Source organism: Miniopterus natalensis, chromosome 2, assembly GCF_054644295.1.
Source record: "Miniopterus natalensis isolate mMinNat1 chromosome 2, mMinNat1.hap1, whole genome shotgun sequence".
In the NCBI taxonomy this organism is placed as follows: Eukaryota; Metazoa; Chordata; class Mammalia; order Chiroptera; family Miniopteridae; genus Miniopterus; species Miniopterus natalensis.
The window spans coordinates 50,764,060-50,783,252 of NC_142082.1; the positions used below are offsets into that span (position 1 = coordinate 50,764,060).

At 41.3% G+C, this 19,193-nt stretch overlaps 1 protein-coding gene across 1 annotated transcript in view; it reads right to left on the reverse strand.

The window, feature by feature from the left end:
• SCEL (sciellin) overlaps positions 1–19,193 on the reverse strand; it is a 79,309-nt gene that overhangs the window by 53,446 nt on the left and 6,670 nt on the right. The window contains exons 4-8 of the mRNA XM_087813834.1: positions 18,757–18,825; positions 13,873–13,941; positions 13,000–13,038; positions 11,603–11,683; positions 8,073–8,138 (exon numbers count right to left, since the gene is read on the reverse strand). Of these exons, the coding sequence (XP_087669960.1) occupies positions 8,073–8,138; positions 11,603–11,683; positions 13,000–13,038; positions 13,873–13,941; positions 18,757–18,825 (324 nt within the window). The remainder of the gene's footprint in view (positions 1–8,072; positions 8,139–11,602; positions 11,684–12,999; positions 13,039–13,872; positions 13,942–18,756; positions 18,826–19,193) is intronic.

Consider the following 19,193-nt stretch of genomic DNA (forward strand, 5'->3'; position numbering starts at 1 on the left):
CAATACTGAATGGTTGGTTCTGAAATAAAAAGCAACTTCAACATCAACTTTCCAGGAACCTTGTTTCCATATTTCATTTTGATGCAACTAAACATTTCTCATGAATGCCACCTATTACCCACTCTATTGGTTCAAGTCTGGCAAATGTTATCATTCTCAAAGGACTCAAAAAGACGAGGAAGGGTGTAAGAACTTGAAAATGAAGACATATACTAATGATTAGTGACAAACTATTTTGTGTCTGGCTTTTTCATAAATCTTCAAATGAAAGAAGTGGGAAGGGAAAAACTTTCACTGGCTCTGACCTTCTAATAATTTTCCATAATGATTATCTTTGTACTTTCTTTAATATATATTTCACTGTTTCTAGCGCATAGTCAGAGCTCAAATTACATAGCAACAAAGCATTAACTCTTAAAGCAGAAAGGATATTCTGAAAAGGTGCCAAAGCTTATCACAGATTATAAATGAGTATGTCCCCATGATTTCTTATACTAAATAACATTTTCCCACGTGGCATCATAATGGGAATGATTGGATTTCCTGCTACCACTAAACACGACTGATAAAGGATGAATGCAGAGGAGGCGTCCCGGATAGAAACCCCATAGTTCTGCACACAAATAGACACATGCACGCACGTGCACAGACACACCATGCTCCCTGCCACCAGGACCTTCGCTCCTTCTCTCCTTTCCGCTGGGAATGGCTCCATCCTCGCCTCGCCTCTGCACCTGGCTTACTCTCATCCATTTTTTCAGGTTTACCACAGGCATCTCCTTTTTTGACCCCACTGCTCCTCAGACACATCCTCCGTTGCCTCCTTCTCCATGCTTCCACATAGTCAGTGGCTGTCCCAACCTTTGTGTTTATCGTACCCCAAGGAGCCACTCAGTCAGGGACAGCCTTCGTGTCTAGCACATCTGGCTCAAGTGGACTCCCCCATAGAGTTTGAGTTTCTTGAGATAGGGACCGGGCCTTACACGTCTCTCTATTCCTGGATTCTAGCAAAGGGCTTTCGGAGCGCATAGTCAGAGCTGAACAAGTGTTTTGGGGAAGAAAGAGAGACAGACACAGAGCGGGAGAGAGGGACGAGAGAGCTATGTTTAAATAGTCATCATAACTTAAGCACATAGAAAAAAGCCTAAGTACAAAGATATAAATCTGATAACGGGTTGAGGGAAATTCCTTATCTTGTATCTACTAAGAGATATTAAAATTCATTAATCACTATGTACTTATTAACAAATTACTCTGGACAAAGGTGTTGATGATTCAAAGGATTATAAGACGATGCTGTCTAGCCTATGAACATACCCCAAAAGTAAGTAATGTTTTCAGGTCATGCACAATGAATTGACAAGTGGGAATTGCAAACAATAAGCTTTCTGAGTTCAGGTGACAAAGACAAGCCCTTGGGCTGAGAAAGCTGTGTGGGGGAAGTAAGATCCACGCCAGACTTTGAAGAGTGGGCTGATTTCGGGTGGTAGAAGGCATCGACTTACTCTGCCTCTCATCGCACCTCACCTCTTACCACGTAACCGCACTAGTCTATTGTTTTCTGGTTCCTCCTCTACGCCCCCATGTGTAGACACACATCAATGTTCAACTCTCATTCTCTCCCTGGTTAATATTTTCTCCATAGGTAACTTCAATCTGAAGATACCACATTTGAAATTTTTGGGCTCAATCCCAAATTGAATCTCTGGCCCGCCTCTTATCTAATCATCTCCCCCATGTCTCACTGCTTGGAAATTACCTCCACAAATATGTCCTTCCAGGCTCCCAGGCCCGAGCTGCTCAACTCAACGCACATTCAGCTTCATAAGACCAACTGTGTACTTGTTTTATGCTCCTCTCTCTTCCTGCTTTGATTGGTGACATCACTCTGCTTGAAATCACCCCGAGATTAAAAACCTAGCACTGTATAAGTTCTCTCCCCCCCACCCCCGCCGTCTGTCTCAGGGCCTTTTCCTGAATCCCTTGATAGACGCTCTCCTCACCCCCTCAGAGCTCCCAGAAAATGTTGCTGCTCTTCTCATGATCTTACAGTTGATCTGTGTTACGGTTCCTGTGCAACCACAGCATCCAACTTTCGGAGCTATAGAAGCCCCCAAGCTGCTCTTACCCTTTGGAGTTCCCGCCATGTGCTGAGTGGCATCACCTAGACATGGCAGCCTCCCCTCTGGGCCCCTCTCCCTCAGGAGTCTCCTTGCCATCCTCTCCCTCTGGGTGGCGGCCCCTGGGCAGTGGCCTTTGGAAAGTCTCATGCTCTTGGTGACCTCCCCATGGCCACCCCAAAGCACCGTCGGAAGGAAGCCTGTAGTGCGCTCCTGCCACCAGGTGGCCACAACATCCCTCACACTCGGCAGTGACTGGACGAGGGTGGTAAGGGAGGCGGGGAGGTCAACGACAGTTTTGATGTTTTAAGTGTGTGTGACTGTATGTTTATATTATTGTGATGTGAAAAAAATGACTTTATTTTTAAAGGCAGCCTAGAGGGCCTGCCAAGGAGGGAGTAAACCATCATGCTGAGTTATGAGGATAGATTCTGTGAGGGGAGCCTGGCACAGCATACGGAGACCTAAACGACCAGGCCCAAGTACTTGGTAGGAATTGAGGGGAGGGGGTAAGATGAGAAGAGGAGGAAAAGAGAGACATAAATGGAAGAAAGAAGAAGTGAGGGGCTGCCGAGCAGACTAGCAACAGGGTCATGCCTGCAGAGAAATGCCAGCCAACGAGAAGTGACCAGTAACGGGGGTGCCAAAGAACTTACGAATAGGAATCTGTAGGGTAACGTTTTACATAGTGTGGTCTGGGCTCTACAGCGTATTACTGCTGCTCCCCCATTCCGCATCTTTATTAAAATCTTATGCAAATGGCATCTGGACAAATCAAGGAAAAGGAGTCGCTATCGCCTGTGCCCGAGTCAGCGTGGAGCAGAGAGAACAGAACAGAGATAAGTCAGAAGTGACACTTTGAAATCAGATCCAAACATGGCCCTGAGCGCTCACGCCCGTAGGGGTGGAACACAGCGTCCCAGGCAGAGCGAACCCCGCGCGAGAAGGGCCCAGGGAAGGTGGAGCAAAGCGCAGATCATGACACTGGAACAGAGAGCGAAGGGGAGTGATGAGCGACCCGGGCTGGCAGTCAACGCTAGGGATTTGGGTCTTTATTCTAAGAATAATAAAAAGCCACAATTTTTATTTAGGAGAGTGATAAGTTCCAATGATCATTTTATAAACATCATTCTGGCAACTGTGTAAAGAAGAGATTAGGGAAGTAGGTGTCGGGGTGAATGAAGAGAGGATATTTAGGTGGCCGCAGCTGTGTCCAGGAGAGACATGGTGATAGAAATGGAAAGAGGGATATAGATTCAAGGGGCGTCCGAGAAGCAAACGGACAGGGTTTACTGGTGGAGTGAATTTGGGTGGTTAAGAATGGAAAGGAATGGAAAACAACTTCAGGTTTGCGGTGGTGCCGGCCCGCTGAAGGGGAGTGTGAACTGACACAGAAAACCAGGTTATTGGAGAATCAGGAATTTCGTTCTGAACATGCTGGGTTTGCGGTGGTTTTCAGATATTCAAGTGAAGGGGTCAAGTCGGCAGCTGGCCTCCAAAGGTGACTCGGATGGGTGTGGATGGATGGAAATGGAGGCGTCGGGAGCACGCTCAGGGCCACCAAAGCCCTGGGCATGGGTGACACTGCAGGAGGGCAGGGCACAGGTTCAAGAGAAGAAAAACTTTGAGCCTTTAGGAACATCAGCATTTCATGGATTGGCAGAAGATGATGGAGGTAGTAAAGCAGCCTGAGGAAGAATGGCCAGAGAAAGGAAAGGAAATCCAGGACAGTGTGTGTGTGTGTGGGGGGGGGGGGGGGGGCATTTCTCAAAAATCAACGAGAGAGGTTTCATAAAGGCATGAGTGGCCAGTGGCACCTTTTCAAAGGTCAAGTCGTCATAGGGACTAATAGGTCAAAATAGTTCATCTGCGAGATCATTAGCCATCTGGGGAGAGCTGTCTCCACGAACTAATTGTGGTAGGAACCAGAAAATGGAGACGGAAAGTATCATCAATGCTTCTGAGAACTTTGTGGGTTTTTTTTTTTTTTTTTTTAAGATTAGGCTATTTATTTTTAGGAAACTCTATTTTAAGATGGAAAGGATTTGAAAATGGAAAAGGGGAGAAACAGTGAAGCAGGAGTTTAATCAGAGAGGTAGGAAGAGAGACAACTGAATGTAGTGAAGAACAGCTAAAATCTTGATTAAAATGAAATATATATATATATAGGTTCTGATGGCCTTAGATAGAAGGTTTCAGAGAAAATAATCTTGTTGACATAGGTTGGTCACTGGAAACACTATGCTGAGTTTCCCTTCTCAGCAAGAGAAGAAAGAGAAGGTCAGAGAACATTTATATCCCGATGACCAAGGAGCTACCTTAGAAATCAGCTAGAAGAGGTTTCCTTTAAGTTCCAAACTTTACACACTATGTCTTGTTAACATGAATTACTACTTCTCTCTTTAATCTTGTTTTATCAAAAAGGGGGCAGAGGCTTTCAAAGAGATTCAATTCTTAACTGCAAACTTGTGTTTGATCACACAGCTCTTAACCCTTTCACTGGAAAACTAATGTATGTCCTACATAAAACAATACTTGTTTTAGGAAATTGCTTTTTTTATTGAGTTATAATTTATGGTTATTTTATAAAATTAATTTTTATCATTTAGGTTCTAGTTGAATTCACCAGCCTTATATTAATTGAATGTGTAGAATTATATGTAGATATAGTTATAGATGTAGATATAAAAATAGATATAGGTATAAACACAGAGTTATATAGTCATAGGTATAGGTACACATATAAATATTAATCAAGGTGTGATATCATGGGTCTTCTGTTGATTAAAAAAAAAGCTTGAGACCTTTTTGGGATAGCTTACATCATGCCTGTAATAGATTTTAATCCAAACACAACTAAATTTTAGTGTCCCACACTGTGTAAGTCCAGAAAGGAGCAATGGAGGGGTGGGGTGGCCCAGGGCTTCAAAGGCCACAGAGAAATCAAGGGTTAAAAAGTTCAGTAAAAATACTCATTCCTCTAAGACTGGGGTGTCTGGAGGTCTTTTCAAATGTGTGGCACAGACAGGGGTGTGTGGGAGAAATGAAATCTCTGAGAAAGATTATGTGATGGGGAAAAAACAAAGGCTGACAAATGGAAGAACAGAAAAGAGAGTGAGCATGTCAGTGTTAAGGGAAATTCCTTTGCAGAAGAGGGGAGGGGAGAGTGAGGGGAGGAGACCAGCGTATAAGTGAAGGATGAAAGAAAATAGGTTAGCATTGAGCTATTAGCTATTATTTAAAAATAGTATTTTTGCCCTGGCTGAGTGGCGCAGTTGGTTTGGGCATCGTCCCATATACCAAAAGGTTGCAGGTTTGATCCCGTCATGTACGATGGGAGGCAACTGATCAAAGTCTCATATCAAAGTTTCTCTGTTTCTCTCTCTCTCTCTCTCAAATCAATTAAGAAACCAAACATATCTTCGGGTGAGAATTTTTTTTAAATCATATTTTTAATCTGTTTTTGATCATCTATTTTCATTTTCTTTGGGCTCTTCTGGGGACAAAGATCTCTTTTTGAAGCTTTAGCTTTCTTTCATCCTTTAATATTTTCCTCTATTTTTCAGCTTTTACTAAAAAGGCCATTTCTCAGCTCTGGGAATGCACTGGCATTAAAGGTGAGAAGCAGAAGGTGCACTTTGAGCTCTTCCAAAGTAAAGCACTTTAGAAATCAAAGGCATTGCTAGACTGTCATCATTCTATTCCTCCCCGCAAAGCTCGGCATGGCGTTAGGTCGGATCCTTGCCGAGAAGGCCTTCAGGTTAGCCGTTATATTAGTAATCTGTGCTCCATAAAAGGAATGGATATCTCAACTGATCAACCTAGTCCAATAGTCTTCTCTTTCCCTTAGTTCTGGTGCTATGGACCTGAGCCAGGAATCAGGAATAGGAGCATTTTATCTTCCATGTAAATCATGTCCAGCAATGCATTCATTGTAAGGGCACAGAGCCAAGAACGGTCAGTTCTGTGCAGGATCCACAGGCTCAATGGGCATTGAAAACACGAGATGTTAACTCATGAATAAGCCTTCCATATTTTTACACAGTTATATAACCAGTTGCTCATTACAATGATAATTTACATTAATATTGGAATATAAATAGAAGACAAAAATAGGAAGTTATTTTGGAATAAGTAATATATATTTCTAAGTACCAGTTATTGTCTATCAAGACAAAATTAGGTGGATTTGTTAATATTCAGGAAACAATAGCAACTAATAAAACTCCTAGTTAAAATTTTCCCTACCTAGGTAGCTCCATGAAAGGTATCACTCATAGAGAAATATCTAAACACAGCTGGAGGGAAAAGAAGGGCTTAAACTAGAAATATAATCCGTACTTGGCAGTTCATATAATTGGAAGTCAGCTACTGATGAGCAGGTTTAAAAAGAAAACGTTTTAACAGAAGGTGGATATAATTCCAAGTTGTGGTTATTCAGTATGTTCAATAATTTTATATATAAATATAAGAGATACAAATAATATAACACACACACATATGTAGCAACAACAGGTGTGAGAAGCAACTTGGGTTCTTTGTGTCTATTCTTGGACTAAAGTTTATGTCCAATAGATCCAACCTAAATTACAACAAAGACACTTATTTTCAAATATTTCTATTATTTGGAAATAAAAGAGACATTGAAAGCCTGCACAGCAGATGAAAATTTTAAGAAATAAAGCAACCTAATATTAAACAAGCACATCATTTAATAACTCTCTTTTCTAACTGTTGTATTGGAAACATAAATCCCACTGAAGCATGAAAATAGTTGGTAAGATATTCTAGGGGTTGAAGACATGAAAACAACTTTGGACACCCTAAAGCAAAACCAAATAGCAGACCTGTTTTTGTTCATGTGTTAGTGATGACATAGGTTACAGGAGTGTCCACACTTGTGTGTGCTTCTTTGAAGGTCATAGTGTAGACTCCATGTTTTATTCACTAATACATCCCAAGATCTTAGAACCATTTCTCATAAACAGTAATCACTTATTCTATATATATTAAATTGTTGCTTGCATTTCTGTATGGAAACTGTATGGAAACTGTCCCCAACATGATCTATAATTTTAATTTAATTATTGCTCTGAACAAACAAAAAAATAAAAATAGAAAACATCCACCTATCACTTATAGTTTACAGAGAACTTGCCACACATACCCCCATGCAGTTGTCTGGGTTCACCACAGACTGGAAGCTGCGGTGCACCAGGTGCCCATGTGGGAGCCCCACATGGTGCTGATTCTGTTCTCTCCTCTGCCACTCTTACAGGTTAAATTGTGTCCTCCCCTCAAAATTCATATGTTGAAGCCCTTAATGCACAGCGCCTCAGAACGTGACCTTATTTGGAAATAGGCTCATTGCAGATGTAATTAGTTAAGTTAGGGTTAGGTCATACTGGAGTAGAATGGGCCCCATATCTGATATGACTGGTGTCCTTATAAGAAAGGGAAATTTGGACACAAACACACACACAGGGAGAATACCATGTGAAAATGAAGGCAGAGATCAGGATGATGGAAATGCAAACTAGGGAATGAGGAAGGTTGTCAGGAAACCACCAGAAGCTAAGGGAGAACATGGAACAGATTCTCTCTCACGGCCTTTAGAAGGAACCAACCCTGCCGACACTTCGATCTTAGACTCCTGCCCACTGGAACTATGACAAATACATTTTTCTTAAGCCACCCAGTTTGGGGCACTTTGTTACTGCAGCTCTTAGCAAACTAATACTGCTACTTACTTGCTCCTTGCAGCTTGTCAGATTTCAGACTGGGGCACTTGTACCCTGGCCTCCCTCCCAGTGGGCACTGTCTTGTTCAGCGCTCAGAGTTCACAAAATTGTCTCCAATTGATTCCAAAGCATCCACAGTTATACATTGTCAATATCTAACGCAGTGTCCCCTCAAATTACATAGCAATTACATCTGGCACTTTTCCCTTACCTTCTGCCTGCTCCTGTGCTTGGAGAGGTGTTATAACCTGGAGGGGGCGGTGGAAACCAGGACTGTCTGTTAAGAGATGACATCAGTTATAAACTTGGTGCTTGAAAGGCCTGATCCTCTCCCCGACCCCAGGAAAAGCTGAAAATAATTACACTAAAAAGGCAATGAGATTAGTTTTCTACAAGGCCTCAGAAATAAAATAAAAGCTATTTCATAAATGCAGTAGAAAGTTACTGTACCCTGTGCTATCTCCCCCCCTATGTAAACTTGTCCCATTTCCTCTAACACTAAACAATGTGGACATTTCTTTAAAGAGAAAGCTGAAGGAAATCTGGAAAATAATAACATTTTAAAAACCTAGATAGTAGGTCTATGGGTATTTAGCTTAAAAATACCTCCTTTTCTCTCTATTTTCTGCATATCTGAAATATTTCATAATAAAAATAACAACAATATTATGCTCTAGTCAAAATATGGCTTTTAAAAAACTGTGTGATAGAAAACTCTAAGTAAGAATGTTAAAAACATAAACGAACACCACGGCAAGGATAACCTCAAATTATACACACACACACACACACACACACACACGCACGCACGCACGCACACAAATACATATGTATCCAATTAGAAAGGTGTTTTCCCATTACTAGGGCATAATTTTAGTTGGTAGAGATAGCTAAGGGCTCTACCAAAAAGACTAAACCATGAACCAAAGATGATGATGCCCAGAGAAGAGTGGCAGAGCCTAGAGCAGAAAGCACTTGGATGGGACAGAGGAATGGCTTTAAATTCCTGAAGCACGAGGCAGAGACAGGATGGCAGACTGGGTAAACTGAGTTCACCTCCTCCCACAAACACATCAAAATTACAACTAAATTATAGAGCAACCATCACTGAGAACCACCTGAAGACTAGCAGAATAGAATTCCTATAACTAAGAATATAAAGAAGAAGCCACATCAAGACAGGTAAGAGGGGCAGAGACACCATCCAGGCAGGTCCCCCACCCATGATTAATAAACGGGAGGGATATCTTGGCTTTGGAAGTCCTGTGCCAGGAAACGAAGTCCCCATAACATCTGGCAGGGACTATATCTGAGAGAGAGAAAAGTCTGTGGAAGACTGAGACACTGGCCTGCAAGGGAACACACACACACTCACAGGCTCTAAGCTCCAGCACAGAGGCATGGGTTATAGGTGGGGGAAACTGCCTGGGTTATAGGTGGGAGGAAGCATTAAATTGACTAACTTTAGGGTGAGGGCAAGGACTGTTGGGAACTCTCTCGAGGGATGGAAGTGCTGGCAGGTTCCATTGTTCCTTTGTTGAGCTCTCCTCCTACCTAGCTGTCCCTGAACAGGTGAAGGCAAAATCTGTCCCTCTCCATTACCTGGGTAACACTGTTTTCTAAATTCCAATAATTCCCTGAGACCTGCTCTGCCTGACCCACTTGCCCAGCCAGAGCCTCTTCCAGAGGCTTCAGGCCCTCTACATAAGCAGCAGCCAGCCTCTGCTCATAATGCAGTCTCTTCCTCAGCTGGCACTATAGCTCCTGCTAAGCAGCCCCAAGACCCACATGGGTCTTGCCCAATGGTGGCTGCCCTCTGCCTGCACCAGGGCCCTTCCCAAGATGCTCTCTTGTGAGCTCCTGGTGGAAATGTAAAATGTTGCAGCCACTATTGAAGACAGTATGGAGATTCCTCAAAAAGTTAAAAATGTAACTACCATATGATCCCACTTCTGGGTATTTATTTGAAGAAACTGAAACACTAATACAAAAAGATATATGCACCCCTATGTTCATTGCACCATTATTTACAATAGCCAACATACGGAAGCAAGCTAGGTGTCCACTGATAGATGAATGGATAAAGAAGTGCATATATACAATGGAATATTACTCAGCCATGAAAAGAATAAAGTTTTGCCATTTGCAATAACATGGGTGGGCCCTGAGGGTATTATGCTAAGCGAGAAAAGTCAGACAGAGAAAGACAAGTGCTATATGATTTCGCTTATGTGTGGAATATAAAAAGCAAAATAAACGAATTAACAAAACAACACAAAAACAAACTATAGATACAGGGAACAAACTGATGGGAGGAGGGTGGGGAGCAAAAAAGGTGAAGGGAATTAAGAAGTTCAAACTGCCAGTCATGAAATTAATCACGGGGGTTGTAAAATACAGCAAAGGGAATACAGCCAATAATATTGTGATAAGCTTGTGGGTGCCAGATGGGACCTAGGCTTATTGTGGTGATCACTTCGTAAGGTATATAAATGCTAAACCACTATGCTGTACACCAAAAACTAACACAATATTGCATGTTAACTAAAATAAATAAAAAAGTTATGTGGCAAAAATAAGTTGAAGGTATAAAAAAAATCACAGTGGAGGCACAAGTACTTGTTTAGAGTGGTGAGAATCAAGACTCTCTGGTGTGTAGAGTGGAGGGAACACCACCCACCCCATCGTTTATAAAAGGGAAGCCCCGCTGAATGGGCTCAGCTCGTCCTCAGCGACCTGACCAGGCCACGTTCTGTCCTAAGAAGCAAGTGGGAGCTCGAACAGCATGTAGCCTGTGGGGAGAGGGGGTGCTGAACAACGCCCAGGTCGTTCTCATGGACCTTAAACTTACAGACCTTCAACCTCCCCTCCTACCTTTAGCAATCTGTTTCTAACAAAAGGTCGGGGCAAGGTCAAATTTGGGTTCGAGAAAAAGATGATCACATTTTCTGAGACTCTGCAGGTGTGAACAGAATTCTAGCTGCAGAAAAAAACAGAATCAGCCATCTCTCTCGGGGGGACTACGTCAGCCAATTGCTCCGTCAACAAACACCGAGCCCCTGCCCTGCACCAGGCGCAATCCTAGGTGCAGGCAGAGGAGACAAGAAATTGTTCAAAGCCCCGAGGCTCACAGATGCTTGTTGTCCATTAGGGGCATGACTCACCAGCACGGTGTTCTCTTCAGCACGCAAAACCCTCGCCACCGCACGCCGTGGCACAGACGACATTGGTCTGCCACAGGTCTAGCTCCTTCTCCGAGCCCACTGGATAAGCCCCCGCACAGACAGAATGGGGGGCCTCGCAGGAGAAGTTGGAGGGGAGGCAATAACCACACAAGCACAGAGCAACATCTCTGCTTGGAAGAAGGGCCCGCCCCGTCCACGGGGCAGAGGAGGCGCCACCAAGCAGGCTGGTCTCAGGAGCATGACCACATCGGTCATGGTTTCAGGCTCAGACATCCCCTGGATAGGATTCTACTAAAATGTGCTGCCTGGCTATCGGGGCTCTGTCATCACAAACACACCTAAATATCCAGTACCTAGAAAAGGTGGCATGCTTGAAAAGGAGACGGGAGGGGAAAGGCCGAAGCTGCAGACGAGAGTTGTCTAGGCCTGGGCCCTGGGAAGGGGAGGCGGGAGCGGGAGGAAGGGCAGGGCCCCGAACCCCGCTGGGCCTGGGGGGGGCGGTCCAGTAACTAGTAAGGAGGAATCCTTGGAGGCTGACACAGGGAGCCCACCGTACCTCTTTTTCTTTACGGGGGTTGCAGCAGACGTGGAAGTGGGGGTGCTGGCGGTGGTCGCGCTGAAGGAAGCCCCGGGTTGCCTGGTGGATCACAAGAACAACAAGCGGTCACGTTCCCGGGGCCTGTCTGTCCTGTGCCACCCTCACGGCCTCCCAGTCCGCCCCTGCTCCGCCCGGCCCACGCGCCACAGAATGTCTCCCGCGAAGACGGAGGAACAAACAGCCAAAAAGCTCTTCCTCAGTTTACCCACATTATAAATGGACAGGCTCTCATCTAATTAGCTAAAGCTGAGGGAACTGAAGGAAGAAATCATTCATTATATGACATTGATTGTGTGTCTGAAATTCAGACCCATTAATTCAGCTGTGCCACACACACACACACACACACACACACACACATACACGTATAATGTATATATGTATTTTAATCCTCTAATTATATTATGACTAAAAATTATATTGCAGTGTTTTTACATTAAAAGCATTAGTTTGTTTAAGAAGACATTTAAGAATTATACCATTTTTAATCTCTATTTAGTGTTTATTAGTATACACAGACCCTCAAAAAATGGAAGTGGCCCAGTCCTGTTTCAATGACTGAAAGGTTCGGTCCAGTGTGAAAATGACTTTCTTTATATGTAAATAGAAATTTAAAAACTAATCAAGTTTTCAAAAATCTACCTAGTTTGGCCCTGGCCAGTGACTCATTGGGTTGAAATGTCGTCCTGGACACCAAAAGGCTGAGTTAGATTCCCAGTCAGGTCACATAGCTAGGTTGTGGGTTCGATTCCTGATGGGAGGCAACCAATCGATGTTTCTCTCTCTCTCTCTCTCTCTCCCTCTCTCTCTCTCTTTTTCCCTCTCTCTAAAATCAATGAATATATCCTTGGGTGAGGATTTAAAAAAAGTTTTTTTAAATCTACCTAGTTTGGGTAGTTTATAACTACCAGTAGTCCAGGAAAAATATATTTCATCTAAATAGATTGTTAACAAACTCATGATTTCATGACTCAGTTGGGTTGTAGATATGATGGGTGTTTGGAGAGGCATGTGAAATGTAGGGGAAGAATGAACAAATTGCATAGGAGTAAGAAAAAAATAAAATGGTTCTGTGGGGGGAAAAAAAAAAATCTAGATTTTAAAAAAATGAAAAAAGAGTTAAGCTTTGGTGTTTGGTTAAGAGCAGGGGTCAGCGCACTTTTTCTGGTAAAGTCTACATAGTAAATATTTGAAGCTTTGCAGACAATGTCAGGCCTTCTACTCTTTCCCTCTGCTGCATTGTAATTAAACTTTGGCCTGGGGGCAGTGTACCCTAGTTTTTGTGTGTTTTTTTAACACATACAAAGAGATACACTTTATTCTAAAAACATAACTTCAGATAGAAAAGTACATACTTTTTTGTTGCCTCTGGTGATCTGAATGCAGACATGTGTCTGGTAAGGAAAAAAAAAACAAGGCAAAAGTTTGAGCAGCAACGAAGAACAAATATTTGCATCTATTTGAAATTGTCCATGAATTTAGAATTATGATTCTTAAGGGTTGATATTATCTGACAGAAAGAAAAGTATCAGTATTTGAATAAATTTGGTAATGTGATTTTATCATATTTTTATGTCTTATGCTAGATTACAAAGGAAGTTTTTTTCTTTCAGAAAATTCAGTATTTTTTCCGTAATTCTGTTCGGAAATAAGAATGAAAAATTGACATTTCCATGGAAATTTTTATAATCTTTCCATCAGGATAACTTAAACAGGAACATAAACGTGGTAAGAATGATGTCCTGAAGCAGTGAGCTCTCTTGGTGTTTAAGCCAGGAAGCAAGGTTTTACTTTTCTCTAACCATGAGCAGGAGTAAAGGTTTTTACTCCAGACTTGTGTTAAAAAAAAAAAAATAGAGGAGCCCTGGCTGGTGTGGCTCAGTGTTTAGAGCGTCGGCCAACACACCAAAGGCTCTCGGGTTCGATTCCCAGTGGAGGGCACGTACCTGGGTTTCATGTTCACCCCCAGCCCGGGTGGGGCGCGTACAACCAGTCAACGTGTCTTTCTCACATCGGTGTTTATCTGTCTCTCTCTCCCCATCCCTCCCTCCCTTACACTCTCTCTAACAATCAATGGGGAAAATATCCTTGGGTGAGGGTTAAAAAAAAAATAGAGGATAAGAGTTTACAGAAAGATATTAAGTAGGACTGAAGAATTGTAAGTAAATAAATAATGCTTAGAAAAATATTGAACTTGAGCCTTTCCCAAAGTTAGTATATACTGGTACCTATTGGTTAGTTGGTTTTCCAAGGTATTGGCCTTATATATTTTAGCAGCATCGTGTCTGTCTGAGATCCTTTATAAAAAAACAAGACAAAAGAGTGGATGAACATTACATTATTAAATTTCTTTTAGACTTCTTTTATGCTAGAATAACTTCATGACAAAACCCTTCTCTAGTAAAAAGAAATGTTATGTAAAAATATTACATTTTAGAAAATTTTACAATAAAAAGGCTACTTGTGGCAAAAATCGACTTAAGAGGCAATTTTGATAGAGTTTGGAATTTTTAAAGTTCATGCTTTTCAGTTAGCTTTTCTGACTCATTGAGCTCTTAACTCATTAACTATTTTATATTCATTATTGTCTAACAATACATATAGCTAATGACAGTACCTTCTATTTTGGTAAAATACACCAAGGGAAGACAAGGTTTTTTTTTTTTTTAAATGTTTTGTGGCATAGACAATGCTATATGTTTGCCAAACTCATTTTATTTTCCTCTGAGCACACAGGAAGACTACATTTGTCAATCTTCGTTGCAACAAAGTTGGGACCATGCGATTGAGTTCTAAACTAAAGAATGTGGGCAGAAATGCTGTTTGCCACTTCCAGACACATGCTAAAACCTCTTGCATGATACCCCATGCTTGTTACTCTCCTCCCATTATGGCTTTGGTGTCCATGGATTGAAGCTGGCAGCATTAAATCATGGAAAGAACATAGGTCCCGAGTCACTTCATGGAGCAGAGTCCCTATTCTTTCAGCCAGTTACATTGGACTCTGATGAGAGCAAGCAGTAATCTATTGTGCTAAACCAGAGACTTGGGGGCAAGAGAAGGAACTTGTTAAAAGGGTTACATTACCCTAGCAAATTAATTTACTTTGACTAACACATTTTGTTAATAGGGCCTACTGGCCATCAGAGGGTTTAATCCCTGTAATCTCAGTCTCCTGAAGGAGGGTAGGTTTGGAAAGAATGTGTTTGTCTTTCCCTTGGAAATCTCATGATTGCAACCCTGTCTCATCCGTTCTGGCCCTCACACCCGGTTCTTCCTGAGATGTGAGGCTGTCTTCTGCACATTCTGCAGGCTTGCACAAAACTAGAGCAGAGCACAATTAGGCTCAGAAAAACAAAAGGCCAGTGAGACTCTTCTGTTGACCCCACATTATGGGTCTACTGTAGTTTTCTCTAAACTTTCGCTTTTACTATCAACTTTAGTACAGGGGCTTATATAAACTGTTTCTGAGAAGGTGGACACTACACTTCACTCTTTAAAAAGTTTATGGGAGAAAAAATATGATTTAATTGTCATTCGTTTAAAGTTACTTAAATTCCTAGATGTCATTTTGACATGTGAAACTAAAATGTTGGGTAAATAACTAATACATTAAAATATTATGAGTCAACCCCAAACACAGTGTCTGTTTATAGTAAATAATGCCACAAACCCGATAGCTCTTGAATGCAAAAGGGAAGAAAGGTTGGAATCCTCCAGAGCTCCATATTCTCAATGAACTATTCACAATACAGGTGTTAACTTATACAGAATCCTAGATTCCACATATAAAATCTCACATCTAAGGTGATCATCAGGCAAAGACCATGAATATATCCCTTGCACTAACTGCTACTAAGCCTCCAAGATGTTTCTATTTAAAGGGCTCCACAGTAAACCACAGTGAATACCGTACATAAGTTGTCAGGTAATCCTACATCTTAAATCTTAAATGTCCCTTGGAAATTTTTCTCAGAGTTTATAGCTGTCTATGAGACCTCCATATAAAATAAAAATTATCTTGGGAAATTAGTCTAAAGCAAACAGAACCTTAATACCAAATGTTCTCAAGGTTTAAATGAAGGTGAGTCCTGATGTTAAAATTAAATGAATGTAATCAAAATTCTGCAGTGTACAGAGGAAGGCAATACCCACGTGATAATAAAAATAGCTACCTAGTACTCTTTACTGCCCATTTGATACATTTTTCTTTACTCTTCATGACACCCCTGCAATATAGGTGTAACTATTTTCATTTTATAGATGAAGAAATGGACTCTCAGGGGAGCCAGATGGCTTTCTGTTGGCCACCATCTAGGAAGTAGTCGATCTCCAAATTTCATACACCTGATTCTGTCGTGTGATTTTTCCAACACTCCTATCTTCCCTCAATTATTATTCTTTACCTCCACTATCCCATCTAGCCTATGAATGATCATGGAGAACTCTGAACCACCATTCCAATATATACGCCAATGTCTTATTACTTATAGAGATTAACTTTGTGCTTCGCTTAGAAATTAAGTTTCGGTCAACTTGTGATATGAAATAGGTTGTTTAGTAGGAACCAGTCTTGGAGACAGGAAATACCAAAACAATGTTATTAGCAATGTTATTTTTAAAAGGGCGGGAGGGGTGGGGGGGAGTGTTTCACTTCCACAAAAAGACACTAGAGGTCGCCCTAACCTAGGTTTTCCAAATTAGTCTGAACACCACCATCGGGATTTGGGCCATATAACACGCTTTATACGCTCTTATTTACTTCTGTTTCTTTAGAACACCACATATTTTTACCTACATATGCACATTTTTAATGGGAATGCTTCAAACGTAAACTCAGTACTTTTATCATTTCATTTAAAATAAATACATTATTATTGAAATGCATACACACACACACCAGGTATATTTGATCGCACTCCTCCTAAAATTATTTCCCATCTTGCATGAGGAGTGGCCTGAATTATGCGGTCAAACTCCTACTAACAGGACTTGCCTTTCTATACTGACCCCTATGTCCTCTCTCTTACATTTATTTCTACACTCTGAGAGATATAGATTGCTGTTGGGAGACAGGACTGCCTGGGAAAGGAGTTGACCAGGATGTTTCTTCCAAACACGCCACTAAACTTCTGCATAAATAAAATAGGTAATCTCTGGCTTTATTTTCTAGTGTATTAAATTAAGGTTTTGGCCAGGCCGGGCGTGGCTCAGCGGTTGAACATTGACCTGGGATCCAGGCGATCAGGGTTCGATTCCCGGTCAGGGCACATGCCTGGGTTGTGGCCTCGATCAGTGACTCTCTCATCATTGATGTTTCTGTCTCTCTCTCTCCCTCTCCTTTCCTCTCTCTGAAATTAATAAAGATATATTTTTTAAAAAATTAATTAATTAAATAAAAAATAAATTAATTAAGGTTTTGGACTATATTGGTGGTTCTGAATTTTGGCTGTATTAGAATCACTTTATAAGCTAAAAAAAAAAAAAAAAAGCCTGGATCCCACCTCTAATTAAATCAGAATTTGGAGGAATGAGAGGTGGTGGGAACAAGTTATCAACGAAGTTTAAAAGCTCTCCCAGTAATTCTAATTCACAGCTGAGGTGACTCAAGATAGTGTGCCTGTGTGGTCAGGTTTGGTCTGTGGCTAATGTTCCAAGGCTCTATCTCAGGGGTGTGGAAACCTTTTTTCTGCCAAAGGGCATTTGGATATTTATAATATCATTCTAGGGCCATACAAAACTATCAACTTAAACATTAGTCTGCTACATTTGGTCAAACATTTAATTACCTCACCCCTAATGTGACGGCTGGAACTGCGGTTGCCTTGGCAGGGCCAGACCAAATGATTTCTCGGGTCATATCCGGCCCGCGGACCAGATGCTCCCCCCCTGCTCTACCTTGACTGGCCTGATAAACTTTCAGACACAGAGCCTACAGAGGCTTAGGTTTCTCTCATAGTTGCCTTTCTTGAGGCATAATTATTGCACTTTCAAATTCATTCCTAGAAAAAGCGTTTTTTTCTTCTCATTTAACAACGCAGTAGGACACCTGCAAGGTCAAGGTGAATGGACAGAGGAATTTTGACCCCTCTCTCCACTCAGTGCTGTGGAGATGAGATCTAGCACATATACTTCTACAAACTCATCTCTGTCAAGGCTGTTCATTGCAAGAGAGGCTTCAGCGCCTTAGGGATTCCAGTACTGACTGTCCTTCTTTACACAGGCTGACTGAAAACCTATGATTAAAGTATGTACATTTGCTACATTAATTAACACTGGCACAGTCTGTATGGAGAATGTATTATATACCATAAGCTTCAGCATATCTGTTTAAAATGTAGCATTTTTGTCTACAATAACAGCACATCTCTAGCTACAGAGAGTGACCTCAACTATCGATGGCCTCAGGTGTCCATTGTGTCTAGACTCCAAGTAAAGATGTTAACTTTGCTCTTTACTTATGCTTACTAGGCATGTCTACCAAATAAAAAACTTATGTGATTTGTAGCATTTGCACTTCAACCTGAATAGACATTTCTCAATTTTCTCTACAGAGGTGAGCCCTTTCCTTATAACAGACACAACATAATGGACTCATTCTATAAGCCATACGGTGATGCCAGGGCCAAAAGAGTAGTTTCGATTTCTAAAGGAAAGAGCTAATGTCTTTATCCTAGAGTGGATCAAAACGATCATGTTATTATCATTTACAGTCTCTCCATAAAGCAGTCATACAAAAACTATTGTTTCTCCACCTTAGGGATGGAAAAACCAAAAGCTGGAACAAGGACTGATAACTCATATTCACAAATACTATGTTCTCCATTTTAAATTGAACAGATTCCACACAATGCCCACCCTACCTATACTCAAACTAGCTTCTTACACTTTTTTCCTATCAATCTACTATTAGCAGGATTTTAGGAAAATAGTGTTATCAAGATTTTCAGTTATAAAGAAGATAATTCAATTCTTATAGCCTTTCTGTGCCTGCATATAAAATATCATGGTTCAAAGCTTACCTTGGTGAACATTTAAACATCTCATGCTTTATAAGAAATGGGATTTAATATCTGTTATGCCTTCTGCTTACATAGTTCAAAAGGCCTTACCTGTCCAAACTGTCATCAGATCTGTACCGGCTAATCGTGGCTTTTAGCTCGTTTATCTCCTTTGTTTTCCTATAGCAAAGATAATTAGAGACAGATCAAATAAATTACAAAGAAAAAATAGTTTATAAAACCTATCATGCATTTGGTAAAATTTTGGCCTATTCAGTAGGAGATGTATATATTATCAAGAAACGACAGACTTGCAATATCCAAATACTCCAAGGTTTTGACTTGGAAAAAATAAATTACGTCAAACCCAATTCCTCGTGCTAGTAAAGGAATTCTTCTCTATGCTCGCTTATTTCTAACAAGAATGTAACATCCTCCAACTGAGGAAACAACACAGCATACAAAATGGTGAAGATGTACTCTTGTGAGTGTTGCTGACTTTTACACAGCAGGAACTCGGCCCCTTCCCATCGGCTCTGTTTTGTTTG